Raw genomic sequence first — 19,799 nt, 5'->3', positions numbered from 1 at the left:
GGGGGTGTGCGAGTCCTGTCAAGTTGACGTGACTCTATGACATGGCTACTTTATCTCTCTCGCCTGTAACATAGTCTCTGAGGACAATCCAAGGATTTGATGTCAATTGGATAACGGGGTCATCGGTTTCCTCAAAAACAAAGCTACGAGGTTTACAAATGTACTTACGTTTGCAGGAGATGTACCGTCTTGCGCGTCAGTAAAAGCTACCCTCCCCCCTAAGCCAAGTAGGGAAATTATTCCGAGATGCGATATCTGAATAGGTTTCATTGAGCATGACTCCACAATCCATTACCACAATAGTGACACTCTCAGGCTTTAAATAGCGGGGGAACGATTATCCACCACAGACCTGACAAGTTAGGGAACTTTTAGCCTCGTAGTAATACTGGACTCAAGCTTCTTTAGGGTGTTTTAATTTCAGATAAGCACTAACGAGGCACTTAAGTAGCGTGTGACTTGCATACCGCTTCTGGCAATTTTCGCAACTAGAGTCTCCATTACATTCGACGGCGTGGTGGTATTGGTTCAGCTTACCTCAGTAGCCATCCGTTGACTCTCTGTATGGTTAAAACAACTTTGTCCTCGAAGTTAAAGATCCTCAGGACGACGCATGGGCTCCTACAATTTGCTCCTAGAGCTTGAAGAGCAGGCTCCAGCCATTTCAGACTGCGATTGAGAGGTGCTGATACGAGTGCGTAGTTTAAATGATAACTTTTGGCTTGATATAACGTGCGTCCTGGAAAACAATTCAAAATCTACTCATGTACATCCACTTTCCATAAAACCAACGGTTGGCCATGGTTTCGATAGGGGAGAGAAGTACCGGACCACTGTCTCGAGTGACAAGAGGTGTAAGTGGTCTGATCGGGCTGGCCACAGAAATCCATGCCCAGAGGCAGTCGAAAAAGGTTGTCCATCACAAAGAGCTAGAAAGCATCGACAACGAGATTCCAAATGACCAAGGGTGCAGTGTGCGTCCTGGTACGCAGCCGATCGAACGAGAGCCTCCGCCAGAGTATACAGATCGTCCTACTGAAATCAAGCCTCTTCCACGACCAGTGATTATACCTCAACGTCGCCCAAATACCAAAAGTCGAGGTTTCGCCCGGGCATATGCACCTGACCTCTGGCATTACAAATGCATCAATGAGCAGAGCTTTCTCGACTTTTTGGAAGAGTTCCACAAGTCCTCACAAGCGTCACCTGTCTTCCAAGTTATCAATTTGGCGGCTATCGGTGCTGGCTTTGCACCATCAGCAATCGCTATAGCTGTTTCGTTGGCAGTAACGGCAGCTTCAAATGCTGCCATTGAGGTGCAAAGTCGAATTCGAACAAACAACTACCTCGACAAGGTCAACCAGGAATTTTTCCATCCCAAGAACTTGCACTGTATGATCATGACTTTTAAGCCTGATAGACAGGAAAATATCTTCCTGGATTTGGACTCTAATCACGGGCCCGTCAGTGCCAAACACATTATTCCAGGAGTGTGGCCTGCGCTGTCTACTTGTCCGCAAACCTCACCCAAGGAGAACTTCCGCCAGTCTGATGGAGTGTCGCACGGTCAGCTAGAGATTCCACAAGCGGCCCAGCTGATCTATGTGGAAAAGACCACGCGCCATGATCCAGTATCATCACAAGAAACGGATGGCAATACGACTGGACTTAAATCTTCACAGGAACGAAATTCCTCGTCGTGGAAGGATACTCGCAAGTTTGTGTCAGAATACAAAGATCGGCGTGCACAGGCAACATTTGCGGGAAAGTATGGGCAAGAGTCAACTCTGGCTGTTCCTGGAGCAACAGACCCAGCAAAGTTCGCAAGCAGGTTCTCGGATCCGAACCATCCTGTCAACTCGGGCCATCCTCTTGCATTACTGACAGGAGGAAAGTTTCGCAACTCCGATGATGTCAAAATGCGGCTAGTACAACTTACTGGGAGGCAGTCTGCGCCCTCCTCTGAAGGTCGCGTCGTATCAGGGGTGAAAAGTATGGTTGAAAGTCGAAATGGTTCAAGCTCCGGGTTGATTGGGGCCGCCAAAGACATGATGAAATCAGATATCCTGTACTTGCTAATCGCGGAGATTCCGACGGCGGCGGAAATGGATCATTTGCTTGGACATGTAGAGCTTAGATAGATTAGGATTACTTTCTTGAATCCAGCTAGAACGAACTCCCGAGAAATTCTAGTGGCGAGCCTGAATGTCTGAGAACATCCGGCGGAAAACTTCCGTCATGGTGCCGGCCAGCTTACCTAGGCACCCCGAAATGCAGCGCACAGATGCTCGGAACGGATTCTGTGGTCGGGATATATTATATCAGTCTTTCCCAGGACTCGCCTGCGCCATCCCCGGCTCATTGGTAATACTTATAAAGGAGAATCTATGAAAGGTATATACTGTTGCGGGCATGTAGTGTTGGCTGGCGGAACTATTCCCTGAAGGTATGCCTGAATATATCCAAAGTAGCAGATTGACCCTTGCTGGTTGATAACTGTGTGCTGCGGTTAAGCGAAATTGATCACTGGTCAGCTTTGATTCCTTGCGAAATGTTGATTGGTTTGAGATTCAGCAAAAACTTACACCAACGCCTTCTTGCAAAAGAAGTTTCGACCCAGGAAATTGTGAATGCATCTTGCGCGCCCTACAAAAAGATCACATATGTTAGCGACATGGTAGGTGCCATTTTGCGTAATAGATTGGTGGATACATACGACTTTAATGGAGTTATTGGGTCGATAGTGTTGCTCGTGAACAGGATTGGGAAGGACATGTTTTTGCCTGTGCCGGTTATGGGCTCTGCAAAGAAACGGGGGCAGTTAGCTTCTTTGTCCAAATGCACATATAGTGAATCTTGGGTGAAGTTAAAGCTCCTAGAGGATGAGTAGCGACTGAATGAATAGAGCAACTGGGGTTACTGACCTTGAATTACCATGCTCTCAGGCAAGTTGGTTCGGAATGATCGACACAAGATAGTTTCCAGAAATATTGGATAGATATCACCGATATAATGGCTCTGAGAAGTCGTATATTGAACATAGCTCCTGAAGTCCTCAATGGTTCTGAGCTTGTTCCTTTGTGAAGAGTCGGTGCATTGAACAATAAGGCGGGCATCGTCCGTGATAGCCAAGCCGTCAAAAGCTCCGACAAGAGCAGACACATTTCCATGCTCGACTTCGTGGAGGATTTCCGCTGTCAATGGGAATGATTGTAATGGATTGTAAATAGTGTTGACGAAAAGGGCCTTCAAGTCTGAATAGGTGACCACGTTTGGCAAACCTGGATTTTGAAGTCCGCTCAAGGCAACCGGATGAGTTTGAAGCCGGTCGATAATGCTGTCAATCCTGGTCGTGATATTATCTGCTGTTGGTCCCCAGAAAGAACAGTTTGTAGGGCCCGCGGCGTGGCAGAAGCTCGCGAAACTTTGTATGGTCGCGTCCATTTGATTGACGTTATCCCTCCAGTTGTTGTCATAGTATTGCTCAGCATCCAAAACACCATCCAGTATCATTCTTCCAACTCGCTCAGGAAACATAGAGGCGAAAGTTGTGCCAATCACCGTGCCATAACTGACGCCGTAACTCCACAATTTTGCATCTGATAGTGCCTGGCTGGTCGCTTCGGCTTCCGCTTCAACGAAAGTGAGCAGATCACGGGCGACTGCCGGTGTAGTCACATAATATCCATAGGGTGTTTCATTCTTCACTGCATTGTTGCACCAATCACCGTAAATAGAGCTCGAATAATACTGCTCCTCGAGTGATGTTGACGATACGTTGGTAATCCCTGTGCTGTGCAGCTGGTTGAAGGCAAGTCTTGCTTCTGCGTTGCCCGAGAAACAATCAAGGATTGGACCGCTATTGTTTATACCTCTTGGGTCGAACGAAACAAAATTGTACTGTTCTCCAAGGATGGTACCTACAAGATCCCGGGACTCCAGGAGAAGCTGGATACCAGAGCCTCCTGGACCACCTGATTAAATGTCAGTCCAATTATAACAGCTCCAGGAAGGACTGTATGGAGGTCGTGAAGATCTTACCAGGAATGAATACAATACTTGGGGAATCGGCTGTGGCATTTTTCCCGGCGAGCTTTATGAAGGCGATCGATGTGTTTCCAACACTCTTATTCGAATAATCCAAGGGGACTTCCAATCGGGAGCATGTAAAGTCATCGAAACATGTTGTCCAGTTGAGATTAGCCGAGGGTTCAATCTGGACGGGAAGTTAAAATCAGGAAAGCCTTGCAGAAGATATACCAATGGACTCTGAGACTTACAGCATCAAAGCCGATCGCGGTAGTCGAAGTATTGGCACTGTCTGCTTGACAAGCCACGCTTACGAGGAGGATGGGCAGTATGCTGTATGGTTTCATAGTTGTCGCGGGATGATGTTTTCGTAGGATTCTTAATGCTTTCTCTTATATAAACTTACGCGCATCGCACTCAGTATAATTACGACGTCTAGGAACTATTTGTACCTGTCGAATGTGAGGAGGCTCAAATTACTATTCTAGTCGGTGACGTCTTCGGGCAGGCATATCCCATCCATGTGCAGATTAGTTCCTGCCAAAGCAGGCTTAGAGCCCCACCTGTACGAACTAACCAATAGCTATTCGCACTAATCAGCTAGCCCCCAAGGGGATGCCACTAGTAGTGGAACTCTGAGCCACTGCAGGCATCCTTTTTTGTACTGTTCATCCTCTCTTGCCAAAGCACTCTTTCCAAAACATGTAGAGATTGGCCTCTTCACAAGCCTGAGAACGCATCAAGCAACTTGGACGCTTGGTTTCTGCACTGGCAAGCTTGTTCACCGGAGGGACGAAGCCTTTGCCTTCTGCCAGTCGGTTCACGCGTTTGACTACCTAGGTGCTTGTGATATAACATCGGTGCCGATCGACTAGCCCCTCATTTAATCTCTTGAGCCACTCTCCTCAGAGTGATGTCCCAAATCAATAACAAGGATACTGAGCCAGCCACTCAAGCTTGGAGGAAAAAGCCTCGCAGTTTCGCTTCAAAGTCAAGATTAGGTTGCAAAACCTGCAAGTGAGTCCAAATCTGGTGTATTGTCCCGCTCCCTTCATGATGAAACCCTGGGCTGTTAAGACTGACCGTCAATCCTTGTTATCAATCCAGGATAAGGAGAATCAAATGTGATCTTTCTCGCCCTTCATGCTTGAAGTGCCATACCACAGGTCGCATTTGTGACGGTTATGGAGATGTGTCGCTCAACCTCAATAGCGAGATGGAAAAAGGTCGTGACCACAACGAGAACCCCCAGGTAGCAGAGAACCACAGCCATTGTCCGCCCCCTACCACGATCAACATATGGAGGCAAGAGCGATGGGGTCTAAACCACCATGGTCTCACTGGGCACAATCTTGACCCGTTGATGATCTTACCATCGATAGGGTCAAAGGAGGCAGACGCAATAACCTTTTTCGAATTTGTTTCAATCGAGAATCTGAACCACTATCAACCCTCTCAATCGTGGCGGAATATGATGATGTTCTTCTCCCAGACAGTGCCATCAGTGCGCCATGCCGCTCTGGCTCTGGCTCTACTTCACAGAGATTTCACGGATCGTGGTTCTCCCAGCAGCTTGCATCCTCCACAATCATTCGGCGACTACCCACCGGGCCATTTACCCTTAGTTCATTATAATCGAGCCATCGAACTTCTCCTAGACCATGATACCGGTGACAACCCGGAGAGAACGGCTATCACCCTTTTGGTCTGTTATCTTTTGACCTGCTTCGATCATCTGGCAGGTAATTACGTCCAAGCAATTAAGCACCTACGTGGAGGCGTGGACATATCATGTAAGATGAACAACAGTATCCTTGACAAGGAGGATCCAGACTATGATGCCACACATTCGAGTGTCAGCACTGTTATCAACCAAGTCACGCGGCAAATTCGCCGTCTCGACCTTCAGGCCGTAACGTTCTTAGTTGATTGGATCCCCACTGATACCCATGACACCATCATGTCTCAGTCTTCACCCTCTGATGATGTATTTCAAACCCTTGATCAAGCCGCCGACTGCCTCCAGATCCTCGTCAACGAAGTCTTGAGACTACACAACACGGGTCAGCAGTTTAATGGTACCAGCGAGATGTCAGCATCGCTGTTCATATCTAGGCCTATCGTTCTCAGGCAACTTGAGGTATGGTTGAATCGTTTTCAAAACATGGTGCCAAGAGATACCTCCCACGAAAATGATACTGACACTGGCCGGCTCATTTCGTTACTGCGCCTGAAGTATGGTGTCGCATGGATTCACCTCAGTAGCTTTGGGCCTGGCAAGGAAATGGAGTATGACAGCTTTCTGACTGATTTTCAGCAATGCGCTTCTTTGGCAGACGGAATAGCGACTGCGCACGAGCGACACCCTGGGTCATTAAAACCAACTTTTACCCCCGAAATTGGAATTGTTCCTATGCTTTACTTAATCGCAGTCAAATGTCGGCATCCTGTGGTCCGTCGCCAGGCTCTGGGGACTTTACGACGGCATCCTATACGGGAAGCTGTTTGGGACAGCATCTGCGTAGCCAGGGTTGTTGAGCGAGTCATCGACATTGAGGAGAGTGGGTCTCAGCAGGCTGAACAAATCGCTCTGGGCCAGAGAATCGAGACTTTATCTTGGATACATGTCGAAAACCTTCCAAATCCTCCTAGGGTGGATATAACATATGTGTTCTGCGGTCGGGGTGAGACTCATACCGAATCTCTAAAGATCTAGCACGCAGGCAGATAATTATTCATATTGCCACTTTTTGGTCTTGGACTGCAACAGATATATCGCGTTCAGATCGTCGCGCCTGGCAGCCAGGAAAGGTCCTTATACCACGGCACCTCACGTACTACCATGTAACAAATTCCTCTACTGTGTGGGTGAGCAGATCGTCCTTGCATCTCAAGCGGCTGTAATTCAGAGTTGCTCTTATCTCGAGGGGATCGAAAACTGGAACAAATATTCCAAAGAGAATGAATATTTGACGGGGTTGGAACGGGGGCATCGAGTATACCTCACGAGCGCAGAAGATGTGATGCTGAGTAGTAGAATGGGGACCAAAGGCCGTAAGCTGCACTGTGGGATTTAGAGACAATGGATCCATGCATGAACAGACCACCCAATGATTTTCAAATCCTTAGACGTTAGTAAAGTGTACCAACACGGAGATTCTTTGGTAAAACTATTCTGGCTCTTGAATGCAGAACCCCTGGTTAATCAATCATTTACATCCATAGCATCTCGGTCTTGTCCTACAGCCACATTAATCCCGGTTGGAATCTACATCCACCTCCAACCCCAAAGTTTTCTTCACCCACAGCCACCGCTCGACGCTTACGACGGCCTTTTGCTTGGCCGAGATGTTGCCCCCGTGGCCGAGGTTCTTGATAATTCTAACATGTGTTGCTGCTGGTGTACCTCGATCAGCAGCGCGGTCCCGATGCTGATGATATTGCAACGCTGCCGCCATCTTCAGGCTGTGTGATGGCTTGACCAAGTCGTCTTCATCACCCGCGGTCAGGAGGACTGGAGGGTAAACTATCTTCTCGACCTCGCCTTTAGCCTCATCTTTTGGTAAGGAAAGAATACGTTCAAGTGGCGTCCATGAGCGGATGAAATCGCTCTCCACGCCTTCATTGACGTCCCCGATCTCCTGCACCCCGCGGTCTGTACCTGCCATGCGCTTTCGATTCAGCACGTCCAGAACGCCGGCGTTTAGAAGCACGGCGTCGAATAGATCTGGGCGCTGCGTCATGACGCTCGCGGCGTTGAGGCCGCCCATGCTTTCGCCCATGAGGATGACTTTTCTCCTTACTGCCGTTCCTGACCTGGAGTTGGCGTTCCGATGGAGCTGTTCCGCCGCGCATATAACATCGTCGAAAAGACGCTGCCGCCTCAGCTTCTGCGCCGCGTGGTGCCACTCCGTTCCGTATTCGCCACCACCACGGATGTTTGCAACCGCAAGCGTGGAGCCCCGGAACACGCGCAGGAATGTGATGAAATCAGACCGGAAGTGGGGTATTACTGTTAATCCGAAGGCGCCGTAGATGTATAGCAACACAGGGCCTAAGTATGGCGTGGGTGAGGGATTAGAAGTCCTGGGTGACAAAGATGTGAGAAACATGGGGATAGTGGTTAAGTCGGTCGAGTGGTAGAACATTTGAGTCGTTGAGAGGGATTGTGGCGGTGATATCGTTGCCGTTGCTGCTTTGACGGAGGAGTGTTGGTTGAATGATTTGTCTTCGAGGAAGAGGGACAAGAGCTTGAAGTCACCGACAGCGGTTGCTACACGTCCTTCTCTATCGCCTACAGTAGCTGCAACGGAAGGAGAAACTCGAGTGTACCACAGTTGGGGCGGATGCGTGAACGCTGACTCAAGTAAGAATAGAGTGTGCGTTGAGGGATCAAAGGACACGTCCAAGATCGTCCACATAGGTAGTTTATCACCTGACACAGTCGTGAGACTCGCACCTGTCCGTGACGAGAAGATCTGGATTTGGTCTCGAACATCGACAGAGCGCACGGTCAGTATGTCTCCATCAGATAAGAGGCGTGCGAACTTCAAAGTCTCGTGCTCTCGAGGGCCTATGATTTCGCGGAGAGGCATACCCTTGTCTTTGTCGTGAGGGCTGTATGCGACAACCTTACCATTCGACTCTGTGGTCCAGAAAAAGTGCACGCTTGAATCATCAGGAGAAGAGCCAATGTATCTACCACTCGTGTCAGCTAGGGAAGCGGAAAAAAGCAGGGGCAAAAGGAATAGGTGCTTGTATCGACTCGATAGGGAATACTTACTCCAGCTCAGTATCAAAGCGATCCGACACGAGTCCATGAAATTTCAGACCGAGCTTTTTATTCTCATTTGGAGCAGCACCAACACTCTTATTTAATCCGTCGATATCAATGCTGGCATACCAGATCTGGCATCCTCTACCTTGATCGTACACTTCGAGAAACACCGTTCTTGCGTCCATCGACATACTCGCCTTGATCGAATACCCAGGATGATTTACATCTTCATACACGACCTCATCCACCGCCTGCTCTGTCCCAAGGATATGGAAACGGAGCTGAGGTGGCACTGCTTTCACCACATCACGATTTCTATGTGGCCTGCCATTAGGGTAGTAGGTGTAAAAGAAGCCCCTGTCTCTGAGCCAGGGGATGGTGCTGCAATTTTTGCTGGCAAATTTGGTACCGCGGACTTCATCAGGTAGGATCTTCCCATTGTGAGTATCCTTAACACGAATAATACCCCAGTCCGACCCAGAGTCGCTGGTTGTGAAGGCCCAGAAACTACCACTCGGACTGAGAGACGAAGCAGTCAAAATGGAGCTGTATGTGGCTTCATCGTAGAAGATTTTTGGGCTTTGAATTCCGTTTTGATCGGTCTGAGCATTAGTAGCAGTGGACTTTCCCAGGAGAGCCGCTTTGCCGACCCGATATGAGACGCCAAACTCCCGTCCGCGGCCCATCGTTCTGATGATATACTCCCCATTCTCGTCTCCGAGACTCTGCGGCACACCTGGAAAGATGGTCAACTTCCCCATAGCCGCCATACTGCTCGCCAGGCGCTGCTTCGCGGGCCCAAGTGTTTCATCGTCAAGATACGATGCAAAGGCGGCATTCTGAGCCTCGATGAAGGAAACAGTCTCGGCACTGGTGGTGTCTTCGAGCCAGTCGTAAGGATTGGGCACCGTGACCGTGCCATTTTGAGCGCTAACGAAAGTACCTATCGTAGATGAACGGCGAGCCAGCGGTATCTTTAGGTCTGCCATCTTCTGTCGCGGCTTAAGGGGTCAATTGTCGTATGTGTTTCGTCGCTGGAGGTTATAGGAGAGGTGAGGAGGGATAGTGGTCACTGATTAATGCAACGGAGTTTGAAAGAGGTATTTTTATGTCTCCCAGTTTGATATCAGTAGAATCACTTTTCCTCGCGACCGATGCCAGTCGATCTGACCGCAGTCTTCCCATCGCGCTTCTAAAGAAGTATCCCACACGCTTCTCCCTGGTTCGAAGGCGGACGCATGAAGAAGCCGCAATCATAAAACCGGGGAACAATGGTTCCGTGAATGCGCTTGTGCGTGGATAGCGGAAGTACATTGAGGCTTGTCTCTTTGGATGCTTGTCAACCAAGAATCGAAATGCTTCGAGTTCAGCACACGTAAGCACGCACGGTCAGCAGAGAAGTCAATGGAGCGCGCGTGTGGGAGCATAGACTAAGAGCGAAGTTGCCGCACGCCCGGTGGCCGGAGATGCGCAGACCAGGCCGAGCAGCCGAGGTAAATGCTGTTGTTTGAGGCTTGGCCAATATGTTTAGGTAGGTAAGGTAGATGAGAGCGTCTCTTAAGGAGAAAAGCTTCGAGGGAGTTTTAGGCACTCTGAGATGTTCGGAACCATTTTTGAAACCTGTGTAGTGGATCTTTTATTGGGATATCCAGGATCTCTGGAAAAGCTTAATAGGTGGGAATGTTTTTGAGGCCTCTGAAAAGAGTTAAAAGTAGCGAAACACTCAGCCCTCGGAGCTAGTCGCTGTATGCCAGTGTTATAATGGCTTTTGAGATAGGAACTACACCCTACCACGTAGATAAACAAAATGGAAAGACGTGGTTGAGAGGAAAGAGAGAGATCCACCGCACAAAACACACTCATTGACGACTTTATGAGATCCAAGTTATCATTAGCGTACATAGCACTGAAAGTATATACACAGCCCTTCATGCATTAATCCAGGTTCCTCTCAATCCTCGGTGGATAAGTGAGAGGACGTGTGCTAGTAGCGCAACTAGACCTCACCACAAGGCGTTGCAAGGCTATGCAGACTGACTGGCATATTCCGCTTTTCCAACGCTTAACCGTTTCTGAAAGAGGAATTGGTCAATCCGATATTCTTATGCAATTTTCCCCATCTCTCGTCCATTGTTCAACACTCATCTGCGCGTCACCGTGCACCAGTGCATAGCCATCGTAATCATTTTCACCGTATCTTACCATTTCTACCACAAGTGCCCAGCCAGACGACTCAACGCTATTCAACAAACGTATTGAAACACCGGATTCGTCTGATCTGTCAAGTCCGCAAAGGCGACATTCGGATCTGTTGTCAATTCAGGGTGTTGTTCCCTGAGCAGAGCTTTCCTCTTGTTGCAATGTATATAGTAAATCCTGTGTTAGACAGAATGTTAGTTGTGTGGTGATTTTTGCGGGTCAAAGCACCGGGCATTCCGGCATCAGGGTTCCATCCTTATCAATTACAGGGGCGTTGAACTCACCAAAGCAGTACGAAACATCCCACACTCGCACAGAAAAGGCTCATAGTTGTAATCTGACCTGTAGGATAACCTCGCGAGGCTTCGTCTCCTTTGTACGCCCACGGTCCAGAAAAGCCACCGAGATTTGCGAGAGCGAATATTGTGGCATTGATGACTGTTTTCTTAGTGTGCCCTCCTACATTGGAGGAAAGGAGAGCAAATTCCTGCACAAGAGCACCGTAGAGAGTAGTAGACTATCAACAGCAGAACATCAGTGTTAGAGTGCCACAAGTTTGAGGGCAATGGAAAGAGCTTACGATGTATAATCCAGCCAGAAGAGCCCCCTTGCTTGACCTGTCGCTCTTCCACATGATAATGTTTCCTGCCATGGCAGGGAGAAGATAAAGAATAGCAATCAGAATGCGTCGGCGTGGAAAAAACGTGCCAAACATTCCAGATGATACCATCGAAATAATGGCGACAGCGCTTGCAGGCATTGAAAGAACAAGGGCTCTCGTGTTTGAATAGCCGAAGGACGAGACTAAAAACCCTCCGAATCTATAGAAAGAGTGTCAGCTGCAGAGGCTTGGAGGAGTTCCACTAGGACAAACTCACGAGCCGATGGCGTTGTTGACAAACGCAAATGTAAAACTATAAACCCCAAAGATGTACAACTGAGGATCCATGAAAGCTTCCTTGACTTGCTTCCATTTGAACTTGTGAGTTTGGATCCCCGTATTGTTCTGGGCAAGTCGTCGCACAGCAATTTCCTTCTCTCTGGCAGTGAGAAACCACGCATTCATAGGATTGGCAGGGAAGACAAGCGCCGTGAAGATGCCGAATCCAATGGTAACAGAACCTAGGATAACATATATCCATTTCCAGGGACTCGTAGCATATGCACCGGAGAGATGCACTGCGCCGAGGTCAATCCCTTGTCCTGCTAAAGATCCAATTGCGGTTCCCGAGATGAAGATTCCGACGCGCAGGGGTTGTTCTTTGTTCTGCCACCTGCGAGTTTCATCAACGGCAGGGGTCTTTATATAGAAGAGGAACATACCACATGGAGGTTATGATGACAGACAGCGGCTGTGACACCACAGCAAAGCCGGTAAAGAATCTGACTTCATATAAGCATTAAACCCTGTGAACCTTAATATCTTAGGCGTACCGAAGAGTTGCAATGCCAGCGAAATCCTGGCATACAATAACCAGAATAGCAGCCAATCCCATGTAAGTGATGATGACACCATAAAATCTACCGGCTGGGAGGTGTTGGGCAAGGAGTAGTAATGGATATTGACCCTGTATAGACTGAGTACATTTTTCTTGTACGGTTGTCCAGAAGTTTCTCACAGCCGCTGCACCTAATGCGTTCATGCCCGCAGAAAGCTGGTATTTAGTTGTGTCGACAATAGCTTTCCCTCCAATGATCTTGATCACAAATAACTTGAAGTCTTTGACCAGGCCGAACAGAGCGGCGAATCCGTATGCTTGGGTATCTGCGTATGAGACAACGGCGCCCACAAAAAGCTATGAAACGTAGACAATTGCATTAGAACGCAAGTTGCATAACTTTGTTCAACATCCTGGGAGACTTTGCAATTGCTGAAGCTTACCAGGGTCAAGATCACAGCGTCAATTTTCCACAATATCTTCCTTTCCTCAGCCTCGGTCCAATCAGTACTGTTGCTATCCACAGCGAAACTCAACGCAACGTCATAGTCTCGGATATTTTTTTTCTTGAGGTCAGTGTCCTCAATAGTAACAGACGATCCGTGCTCAATGTTATCGGGCTCGGATTTGGATGGCATGTTGAGAAGGCGGAGAGTAATTATTTCAAAGTGCAATAAGAAGGGAGACGATGGGCAACGATATAGCTCAAGTGTCAGAGAGTGCGGACGGCATCTCTTTAACATCCCAGAATGCTGTCTACGAAGCTATTAGATCGCAAATCTCGTCTCCAGACTTCGTTCTCAGGGAGCAATACCCCAGATGGGAATGGAGCCCGACTTGCTTCTTCGCTTTTCGTTGGCATGACTGCGGCTGGAACCCCAGATTTTATCTCCAGAATTCTGAAGGAGAAAGGGGGCCAATCTGAATTCGAATTCCAAATCTGTTGATGTGGGGTCTGGAGCAGCAAAATAGCATGGGGCAATGTCTACCCTTGCAAAGGATGTCTGCATATACTTTGTTCGGAAATTCATATTTCCTTGGTAACGAAGAAGCCATATGGTCTGTGAATCTGGTCGCCGGAAAAATCTAGGAAACGTGGCGAAGCGACATGCGGTGGAAAGGAGCTTGACTCCAATAGGCAGGGTGCATCTGCATGTCCGGTGACCGGTTGTTTAGCTTCGGGATGAGCTCCGGCTTCAATGGATGCGACCTGGGTGGCGACGGACCCAGATGGCACTTTAGTAATCAGGAGATCGATTTCGTTCATTTGACGATTATCGTCTTACTGAAGCAGCAGAAAAGTGCATGCTTAAGCTTCTCGATAATGCCTCAATTCCGTGAACTGGTATGACTTCATGAGTATTGAAAGCCTCGCAGCTCAAATTCCACCTGGTCTGTACTTGTTCGAAGACTTTGGAAGTGAGCTGATCAGAACTGATCCCGTTTCGTGAATGGAGCGAGTCTCGACGCAAGCATAGTGAGTACTACGTACGGCTGCAATATGTAATGGCCGCAGAAGAAAACTGGGAGCAGCTTCTTTCACATGCGTTCAGTGGAGAGGACGGTTTAATTCAGCTACGGGGGGGGCAAGAATGATCTAGCGAATCCTGCGAAGCCTCAAGGTCCACTCTCCTGTTCTGGCATATTTACATCACCAGTAAAACAATATTCTTTCTTCGTCCCTGTCCAGGGTTAATGAAGACCTTCATCTTGCGCCAGATTTTGACGATATCGATTTTGGCAGAGCTGCGTCAGCTTTTTATGATCTATCTTAAGGCAATGCTGCGCCTGTGGGTAGACATAGATCTTTGACCTTATCCTAGATTGGGGAGTTGGTTTCGAGAGGAGATGGCACCTTATAAGCGTTGAAATGAATGTTAGGGGTGAAAATGTTTTTTGCTTCAATCGTCGACCCTCAATCAGCCTCCGCTCAAAAAGAAAATGTCCGTATTCTGTTCTCTCGCAGAATTCCTCTCTAGTCATTTTGACTTTCTTGTTGCCGGTGGAGGTACAGCCGGTCTCGCACTTGCCGCACGCCTGTCTGAGGATGGGCAATTTCGTGTAGGCGTGCTCGAAGCTGGCGAGAACAGGCTGGATGATCCTATGGTCAATATTCCAAATCTGTTTCCACAAACCCAGTTCAACCCTGGCTATGACTGGATGCTGAAGAGCGTTCCACAAGTAAGTCACTGACTCGTGGCGTAAATCTCCATTAAACAGTCAACAGGTCCACGTGAACAACCTCGAATTCGCTCTGCCACGCGGGAAAGTGTTGGGAGGCACTAGTGCCACTAATTACATGCAGTATAGTAGACCACTCCGTTCTGACTGCGATGAATGGGCGAGCTATGTTGGCTCAGACGAGTGGTCGTGGTCCAAGATGATTCCATACTTCCGAAGAAATGAACGTTTAGAGGCTGAAGATTACCAAAAGACGTATCTTGAAGCGCACGGAACCAACGGGCCAATCCACACCAGCTCAACTAGATCCCAAATTCCTATGGAAAATCCATTTCTCGATGCCTGTCGAGAAGTTGCTGGATTTGACCCAGAGGGGCAGGATGCCACCAACGGAACACATGATGGGTTTTTCCAGGCTCTTTCCACCGTCAACCGCACAGATCGCAACGGAACACGAAGCTATGCAGCTTCCGGATATTTATTACCTTACTTGCACCGCACCAACCTCAGAATACTCACAAAGGCCAATGTCGAGTCTGTGAAGTTCCAAGGAGACAGCTCCGACACGGTGGTGGAAGGAGTTTACTTCTGGCATTCGGGAGCCAGGCATGCAGTCAATGCCAGGCGAGAAGTCATCCTCAGCGCAGGCACTTACAAGACGCCCCAAATTCTTGAACTTTCAGGAATTGGAGATCCTAAAATCCTTGAAGCTGCTGGAGTGGCCTGCGTTGTACCGAATAATTTCGTGGGCAAAGATATGCAAGATCACACCGCGTTCGTCACGACGCTTGAACTAGCACCAGGAGGCTTTTCTATCGATGCGTTTGCAGACCCACTTGTTGCTCAACCCGCCATGGAAGATTATCAACGTACAGGGGGTGGGCCTCTTGCGAATCCTCCATCAGGTATGGGCTTTCTCAGCTATTCATCCTTGGTGTCCTCCAACGACCTTGAAGCCACCATCGATGCTGTAGGACAAATCGAAGGGCTGAAAAGACCTCTCACAGCGGCTCAAGAGCAGAGAGTAATCAACAGGCTGAGCGATCCTCACGCTGGGGCGATTCAAATTCTCTTCATTCCAGGAAATATTGATACTGCGGAAGGGCGTGCAGATCAGTCCAAATTCATTCGACCCGCAGTCATTGGAAACAATCATGTGACAGCAATAACAGCATTTCAGTATTCATTGAGTCGGGGAAGTGTACACATCACGAGCAGTGATATCGAAGCTCCACCCACGATTGACCCATCCTTTCTATCACATCCGGTAGATGTCGCAGTATTGCGTGCAACATTGCAATTCCTGAACAAGGTCTCGAATTCAACAGCTGTCAAAGCGCAGCTCAATCCAGGCTTCAACCTAGCCGATACGTTTGGACTTGGAGACCGAGACCGTGAAATATCGTACATTCGCAGCCATGTAGGAACAGAGCACCACCCCATCGGCACGGCTGCTATGGGAACAGTCGTCGGCACTGATCTAAGAGTAAAGGGGGTCGCCAAGCTGAGGTGCGTGGACGCAAGTATCATTCCCATTCACATAAGCGGTAACCCCATGGCAATGGTGTATGCAATAGCCGAAAAAGCAGCGGATCTGATACTTGGTGCTGCTAAAGCATGATGGAATGAGCGCGTCCGAGTCTTGATTGAAGCTATGCGACCGGCTCGTCAGGGGATGAGATCGAGTGAGTGGAGGGAAGATGGCGACTGAGCAAACCGACTCCGGCGTTTCCCGTAGTCCCGACATAGACATCTTCCTCAAATTCGCCTTTTAATGCTAATCAGCACCATTTTTGGTTTCCTCATGAAACACACGAGATAGGTTGTCCCCGTTAGAAGATTTCTCATTCTGCAAGATTTATGCTCAACTGCGAACGACCAATTCTATTGAGAATTAAAGGTAGACTTCACGTAGTGCGTTGCTCGTCAGGGACCTGGCATCATCCTGCATTCCCTCACAGGAGTCTTTGATGAATCAGCAGGTACTCCGGATTCGCATACCGACAGGTATCTGGCAAAACATAGGCACTAACTAGGGAAGCGCAAGATGCCTGCCAGCGAGCGAGTAGGGCTTTCGACGAGCAAGAGCCCGGCTTCCCAAGCTTAATTGTGCGCAAACGTCCAGCAGTGGCATGTTAAGCTGGTTACATTGAAGCAAGGGTCGTTATGAGACTCGCGGACCACGTTTGACACAATTGGCCAGGACGAAAATACCCAGAAGACGGAAACCACCCACTCATATCGATGCAGCAGAGCTATCATGCTAACACAATTTCCATGCCTGTCATACTACCTCAGAAGATGAGCCCAGCTGGGTTCGAATATGGAGAAGAGTGGCGGGCTCGTGGCAAAAGCTGAATTCGCCTGCAATTGGAATCCTGCGTCATCATGGCGGAGATAATGCCCAGGTGGTGGAACGTTAATGAGATCAACATCAGGTGTCGGTGGAGGCTGTTCCATCGGGGGATGTGCAGGCTCTCCAATAGCTTCGTTATCCGTCTCAGTCCACAGCTGAGCATCCCGGTAGACAGCTGTAGATCCCTCAAGAGCGCGTTTCAGCTGTCGTAATATTGAGTTACCGTATAGTTGCGGAGTGGTGTTGTTGGCGACAGCCATTTCTGTCATAAGGTTGGCGACTTCTTCTACAGAAGTCATGTAGCTGTCCGGCATCGGTAAGGTTGCTCCGAACAATTCGTACGCCTGGATGAGGTACAGGCAGCAGAAAGCAACGAAAGCGTACCCAAGATCCCCCATGTACCGGAAAGTTTCCCGCCGTAGTGGCGAAATATCCACGAGACACCGTGAACAAGCATGCGCCGCCTGAACGGACTTCAGAACAGACTCTCGGGCCAACTGGCTGAGAGTGGAACGAGAAGTAAATTCCTCGTCGTACGCACATCGAGTCTTCTCCAGAATGTATCTCGTGCCAAATGAGCTGATGCAGAAGCGAGTGCTTTGGAAGTGGAAATTTACAGCTCCATTCTTCGATGTGTCGACATTTGATATAGTTACGTTGGAATCGCCACGGAGACCCCATCTTTTGCTCCATACATCCAGAGCCCCTTCAAAGTCGTCCAGAATGGCAACAATTGCCTCGACGCTCATTGAGTCTGAAGGTGTACACCACCACTCGGCTAGACCTGGTGCGCTTCGCCCAGCTTGTTGCCAGAGTGTATACAGGTCCACTTCGGCGAGAATGCGAGTCATCCTCGATGGTCGTGGTATATCCCTTAACAGGCCGACCGCTAGAGTAATGGTACTGTCTTCTCGCAACGTCGGAGGCGTCCGAGTCATCAGGGAGAAGTGATGGGACATAGTCACAAGCCATAACCAGTACACGTACATAGCCAAGGTCAATGATTTTGATATATCTGACGAATCTTTTCTTAGTAGAACCTTAAGTCTATCGATCGAGCGGTGTAGTCCCGCTTTTAATGCGAAAGTCTCAATTGAAGATTTTAGCGTCCAGTGGTCAAGGAAGCCGTGGGGTCGAGGCGCTCCAGAGAGTGGAAAGAGGTCTCCAGCTGAGCGATATGCGTAGAGAACGGCTAGAGCCTGTAGTTGAGTCCAGAGTATGTCTTCATCCTGCGTCAAAGGGCCTCTAGTAGTTTCAATAAAATTCAAGGTATGGGCGAGAAGCTGTTGTCGTACATTTGCACTTCCAGGAATGAACTGGGAAGCAACAAAACTTGCACAATAAGCTAAAGGTCGCTTATGAGCAATAACATACCGCTCATCTCTGAGGTCTTCATCGTCGATAACAGGTACACAGTACAAGATCTTTTCCCGGAAACTAGGATCGAGCGAGAAAGTCAGGATCGCCTGCGAGCGGCAACGCGGGCAACAGTGACTTACAACTCAATGTACTCAGCCAAAACGTTCTCTGAGATTTCGGCAGACCTAGATTCACTAATCATACGGTCCCTTGGCTCCCACTGATATTGATGCCGGGAGTCAGAAGGCGATTCCTGTAGTGTCACAGAGCCTAGTACATCCAGAGGAGATAAAGAATACACCGATGGAAGGCTCGGAAAGGAAGTATTTTCGGTTCGTGAAATACTATTAGGAGATTCATGTGTATCCGATCGGTGCGTAGGACTCCGGTGACTTGGAAGACCCGTCATTTCTGATAGAGCTAACCGCGGAGATTTGATAGAAATGCTCCCTTGAAAAGATGTTGCGGTCTGAATATCCGGAAGATCGGCGACTGAGGTTGGTAGAGGAGGTAATCTCTTGCGCAATGAATTGGCCTGCGTTAGGCCTCTTCTCGATGGACTCACTACACATTTCCTGTTGGCTCCGGAACACCTTTTGCATGGCGGGTTCTCGGCTCCCACGCACCTCATCTATAAAATGGCCATTAGCTCTCTCGACGGTCTTCTGTGCTTTTGTCACACCTTCAGCCGCCGACATGCCGAGCAGGCTATGGGAGCGGATCCAAGGAGGGGCTTCTGCGATGGCACCGTGGATGCCATGATGGCTTATCACTGTGCAATGACTATTGAGTCTTCATATCATCTTGACCGTGTGAGACAAGCGATGTTGATCTCTGACATTCGTAGTCCTCCAGGCCAAGGTCGCGGATGCTACTGCTTGGCGACATTGTCATGGCCGAAAGCCCAAGGCCGGAGTTTAGGCGATGCGCCCCGGTACGAGTACCTTATAGTTGGTATTTGGGGTAAGGCACGTCCCTCGGTCCTAAGTTCCAGGCACCATCACCGTGGCGAGCGCCCACAAGCTTCTGATAAGTCACCACCCTCCGGAGCTGAGTCATTACTGAGGATCAATTTCTACCTACCTGGGCTAAGCACCTAACTAAGCTACCTACTCGTAGGTATCTAGGAGGCTAGGACCACTGGCTCGAACGCCCAGCGATCCCAGCCGGCTTATCTCAAGTGCCCAAGTTGTTAACGCGTCCCCAATTTCAACTTCACCACCGACAACAGCTTCACACCCAATTCCACCTCTCAAGCACCTTTCGTGCTACCTGGATGTCCTGGCCACGCCAGGGCTCTAATGCTCAAAACGATTGATAACCCAAGCAGAATGAATAACGGGTATCCCCTTTCCACACTGATGGTAGGCTGCGCCGGAACCATGAATATGTGACTTTCTAACTCCTCGCCATCGCGTCACCACGTTATGAAATTCCTTCGGTAGCCCTGTGGCCGTTC

At 48.9% G+C, this 19,799-nt stretch overlaps 7 protein-coding genes across 7 annotated transcripts; 3 read left to right on the top strand and 4 right to left on the bottom strand.

Moving 5' to 3' along the window:
• Window positions 1–800: 800 nt before the first annotated feature.
• LTR84_004291 (uncharacterized protein) lies at window positions 801–2,141 on the top strand (the record flags this gene model as incomplete). Its single annotated transcript, XM_064847868.1, has 1 exon — window positions 801–2,141. One exon carries the CDS (start codon window positions 801–803, stop codon window positions 2,139–2,141), a length of 1,341 nt encoding a protein of 446 aa, XP_064704407.1.
• Window positions 2,142–2,916: 775 nt separating this feature from the next.
• On the bottom strand, window positions 2,917–4,376 carry LTR84_004290 (uncharacterized protein; the record flags this gene model as incomplete). Its single annotated transcript, XM_064847867.1, has 3 exons — window positions 2,917–3,974; window positions 4,042–4,216; window positions 4,281–4,376. The coding sequence occupies 3 exons, from the start codon at window positions 4,374–4,376 to the stop codon at window positions 2,917–2,919; spliced, it is 1,329 nt and encodes a 442-aa protein (XP_064704406.1).
• An 869-nt stretch (window positions 4,377–5,245) lies between these two features.
• On the top strand, window positions 5,246–6,745 carry LTR84_004289 (uncharacterized protein; the record flags this gene model as incomplete). The annotated part of the gene is made up of 1 exon (XM_064847866.1): window positions 5,246–6,745. One exon carries the CDS (start codon window positions 5,246–5,248, stop codon window positions 6,743–6,745), a length of 1,500 nt encoding a protein of 499 aa, XP_064704405.1.
• Window positions 6,746–7,280: 535 nt separating this feature from the next.
• Window positions 7,281–9,795, bottom strand: LTR84_004288 (uncharacterized protein; the record flags this gene model as incomplete). Its single annotated transcript, XM_064847865.1, has 2 exons — window positions 7,281–8,727; window positions 8,813–9,795. 2 exons carry the CDS (start codon window positions 9,793–9,795, stop codon window positions 7,281–7,283), a joined length of 2,430 nt encoding a protein of 809 aa, XP_064704404.1.
• Window positions 9,796–11,049: 1,254 nt separating this feature from the next.
• Window positions 11,050–13,082, bottom strand: LTR84_004287 (uncharacterized protein; the record flags this gene model as incomplete). Its single annotated transcript, XM_064847864.1, has 7 exons — window positions 11,050–11,182; window positions 11,290–11,522; window positions 11,586–11,826; window positions 11,884–12,279; window positions 12,329–12,388; window positions 12,440–12,801; window positions 12,888–13,082. The coding sequence occupies 7 exons, from the start codon at window positions 13,080–13,082 to the stop codon at window positions 11,050–11,052; spliced, it is 1,620 nt and encodes a 539-aa protein (XP_064704403.1).
• Window positions 13,083–14,385: 1,303 nt separating this feature from the next.
• On the top strand, window positions 14,386–16,246 carry LTR84_004286 (uncharacterized protein; the record flags this gene model as incomplete). Its single annotated transcript, XM_064847863.1, has 2 exons — window positions 14,386–14,625; window positions 14,672–16,246. 2 exons carry the CDS (start codon window positions 14,386–14,388, stop codon window positions 16,244–16,246), a joined length of 1,815 nt encoding a protein of 604 aa, XP_064704402.1.
• Window positions 16,247–16,914: 668 nt separating this feature from the next.
• On the bottom strand, window positions 16,915–18,749 carry LTR84_004285 (uncharacterized protein; the record flags this gene model as incomplete). The annotated part of the gene is made up of 2 exons (XM_064847862.1): window positions 16,915–18,418; window positions 18,481–18,749. 2 exons carry the CDS (start codon window positions 18,747–18,749, stop codon window positions 16,915–16,917), a joined length of 1,773 nt encoding a protein of 590 aa, XP_064704401.1.
• Window positions 18,750–19,799: the final 1,050 nt, after the last annotated feature.

Source organism: Exophiala bonariae, assembly GCF_035927105.1.
Source record: "Exophiala bonariae strain CCFEE 5792 chromosome Unknown scaffold_19, whole genome shotgun sequence".
Lineage (NCBI taxonomy): Eukaryota > Fungi > Ascomycota > Eurotiomycetes > Chaetothyriales > Herpotrichiellaceae > Exophiala > Exophiala bonariae.
This window is presented reverse-complemented; position numbering and strand designations above follow the sequence as displayed.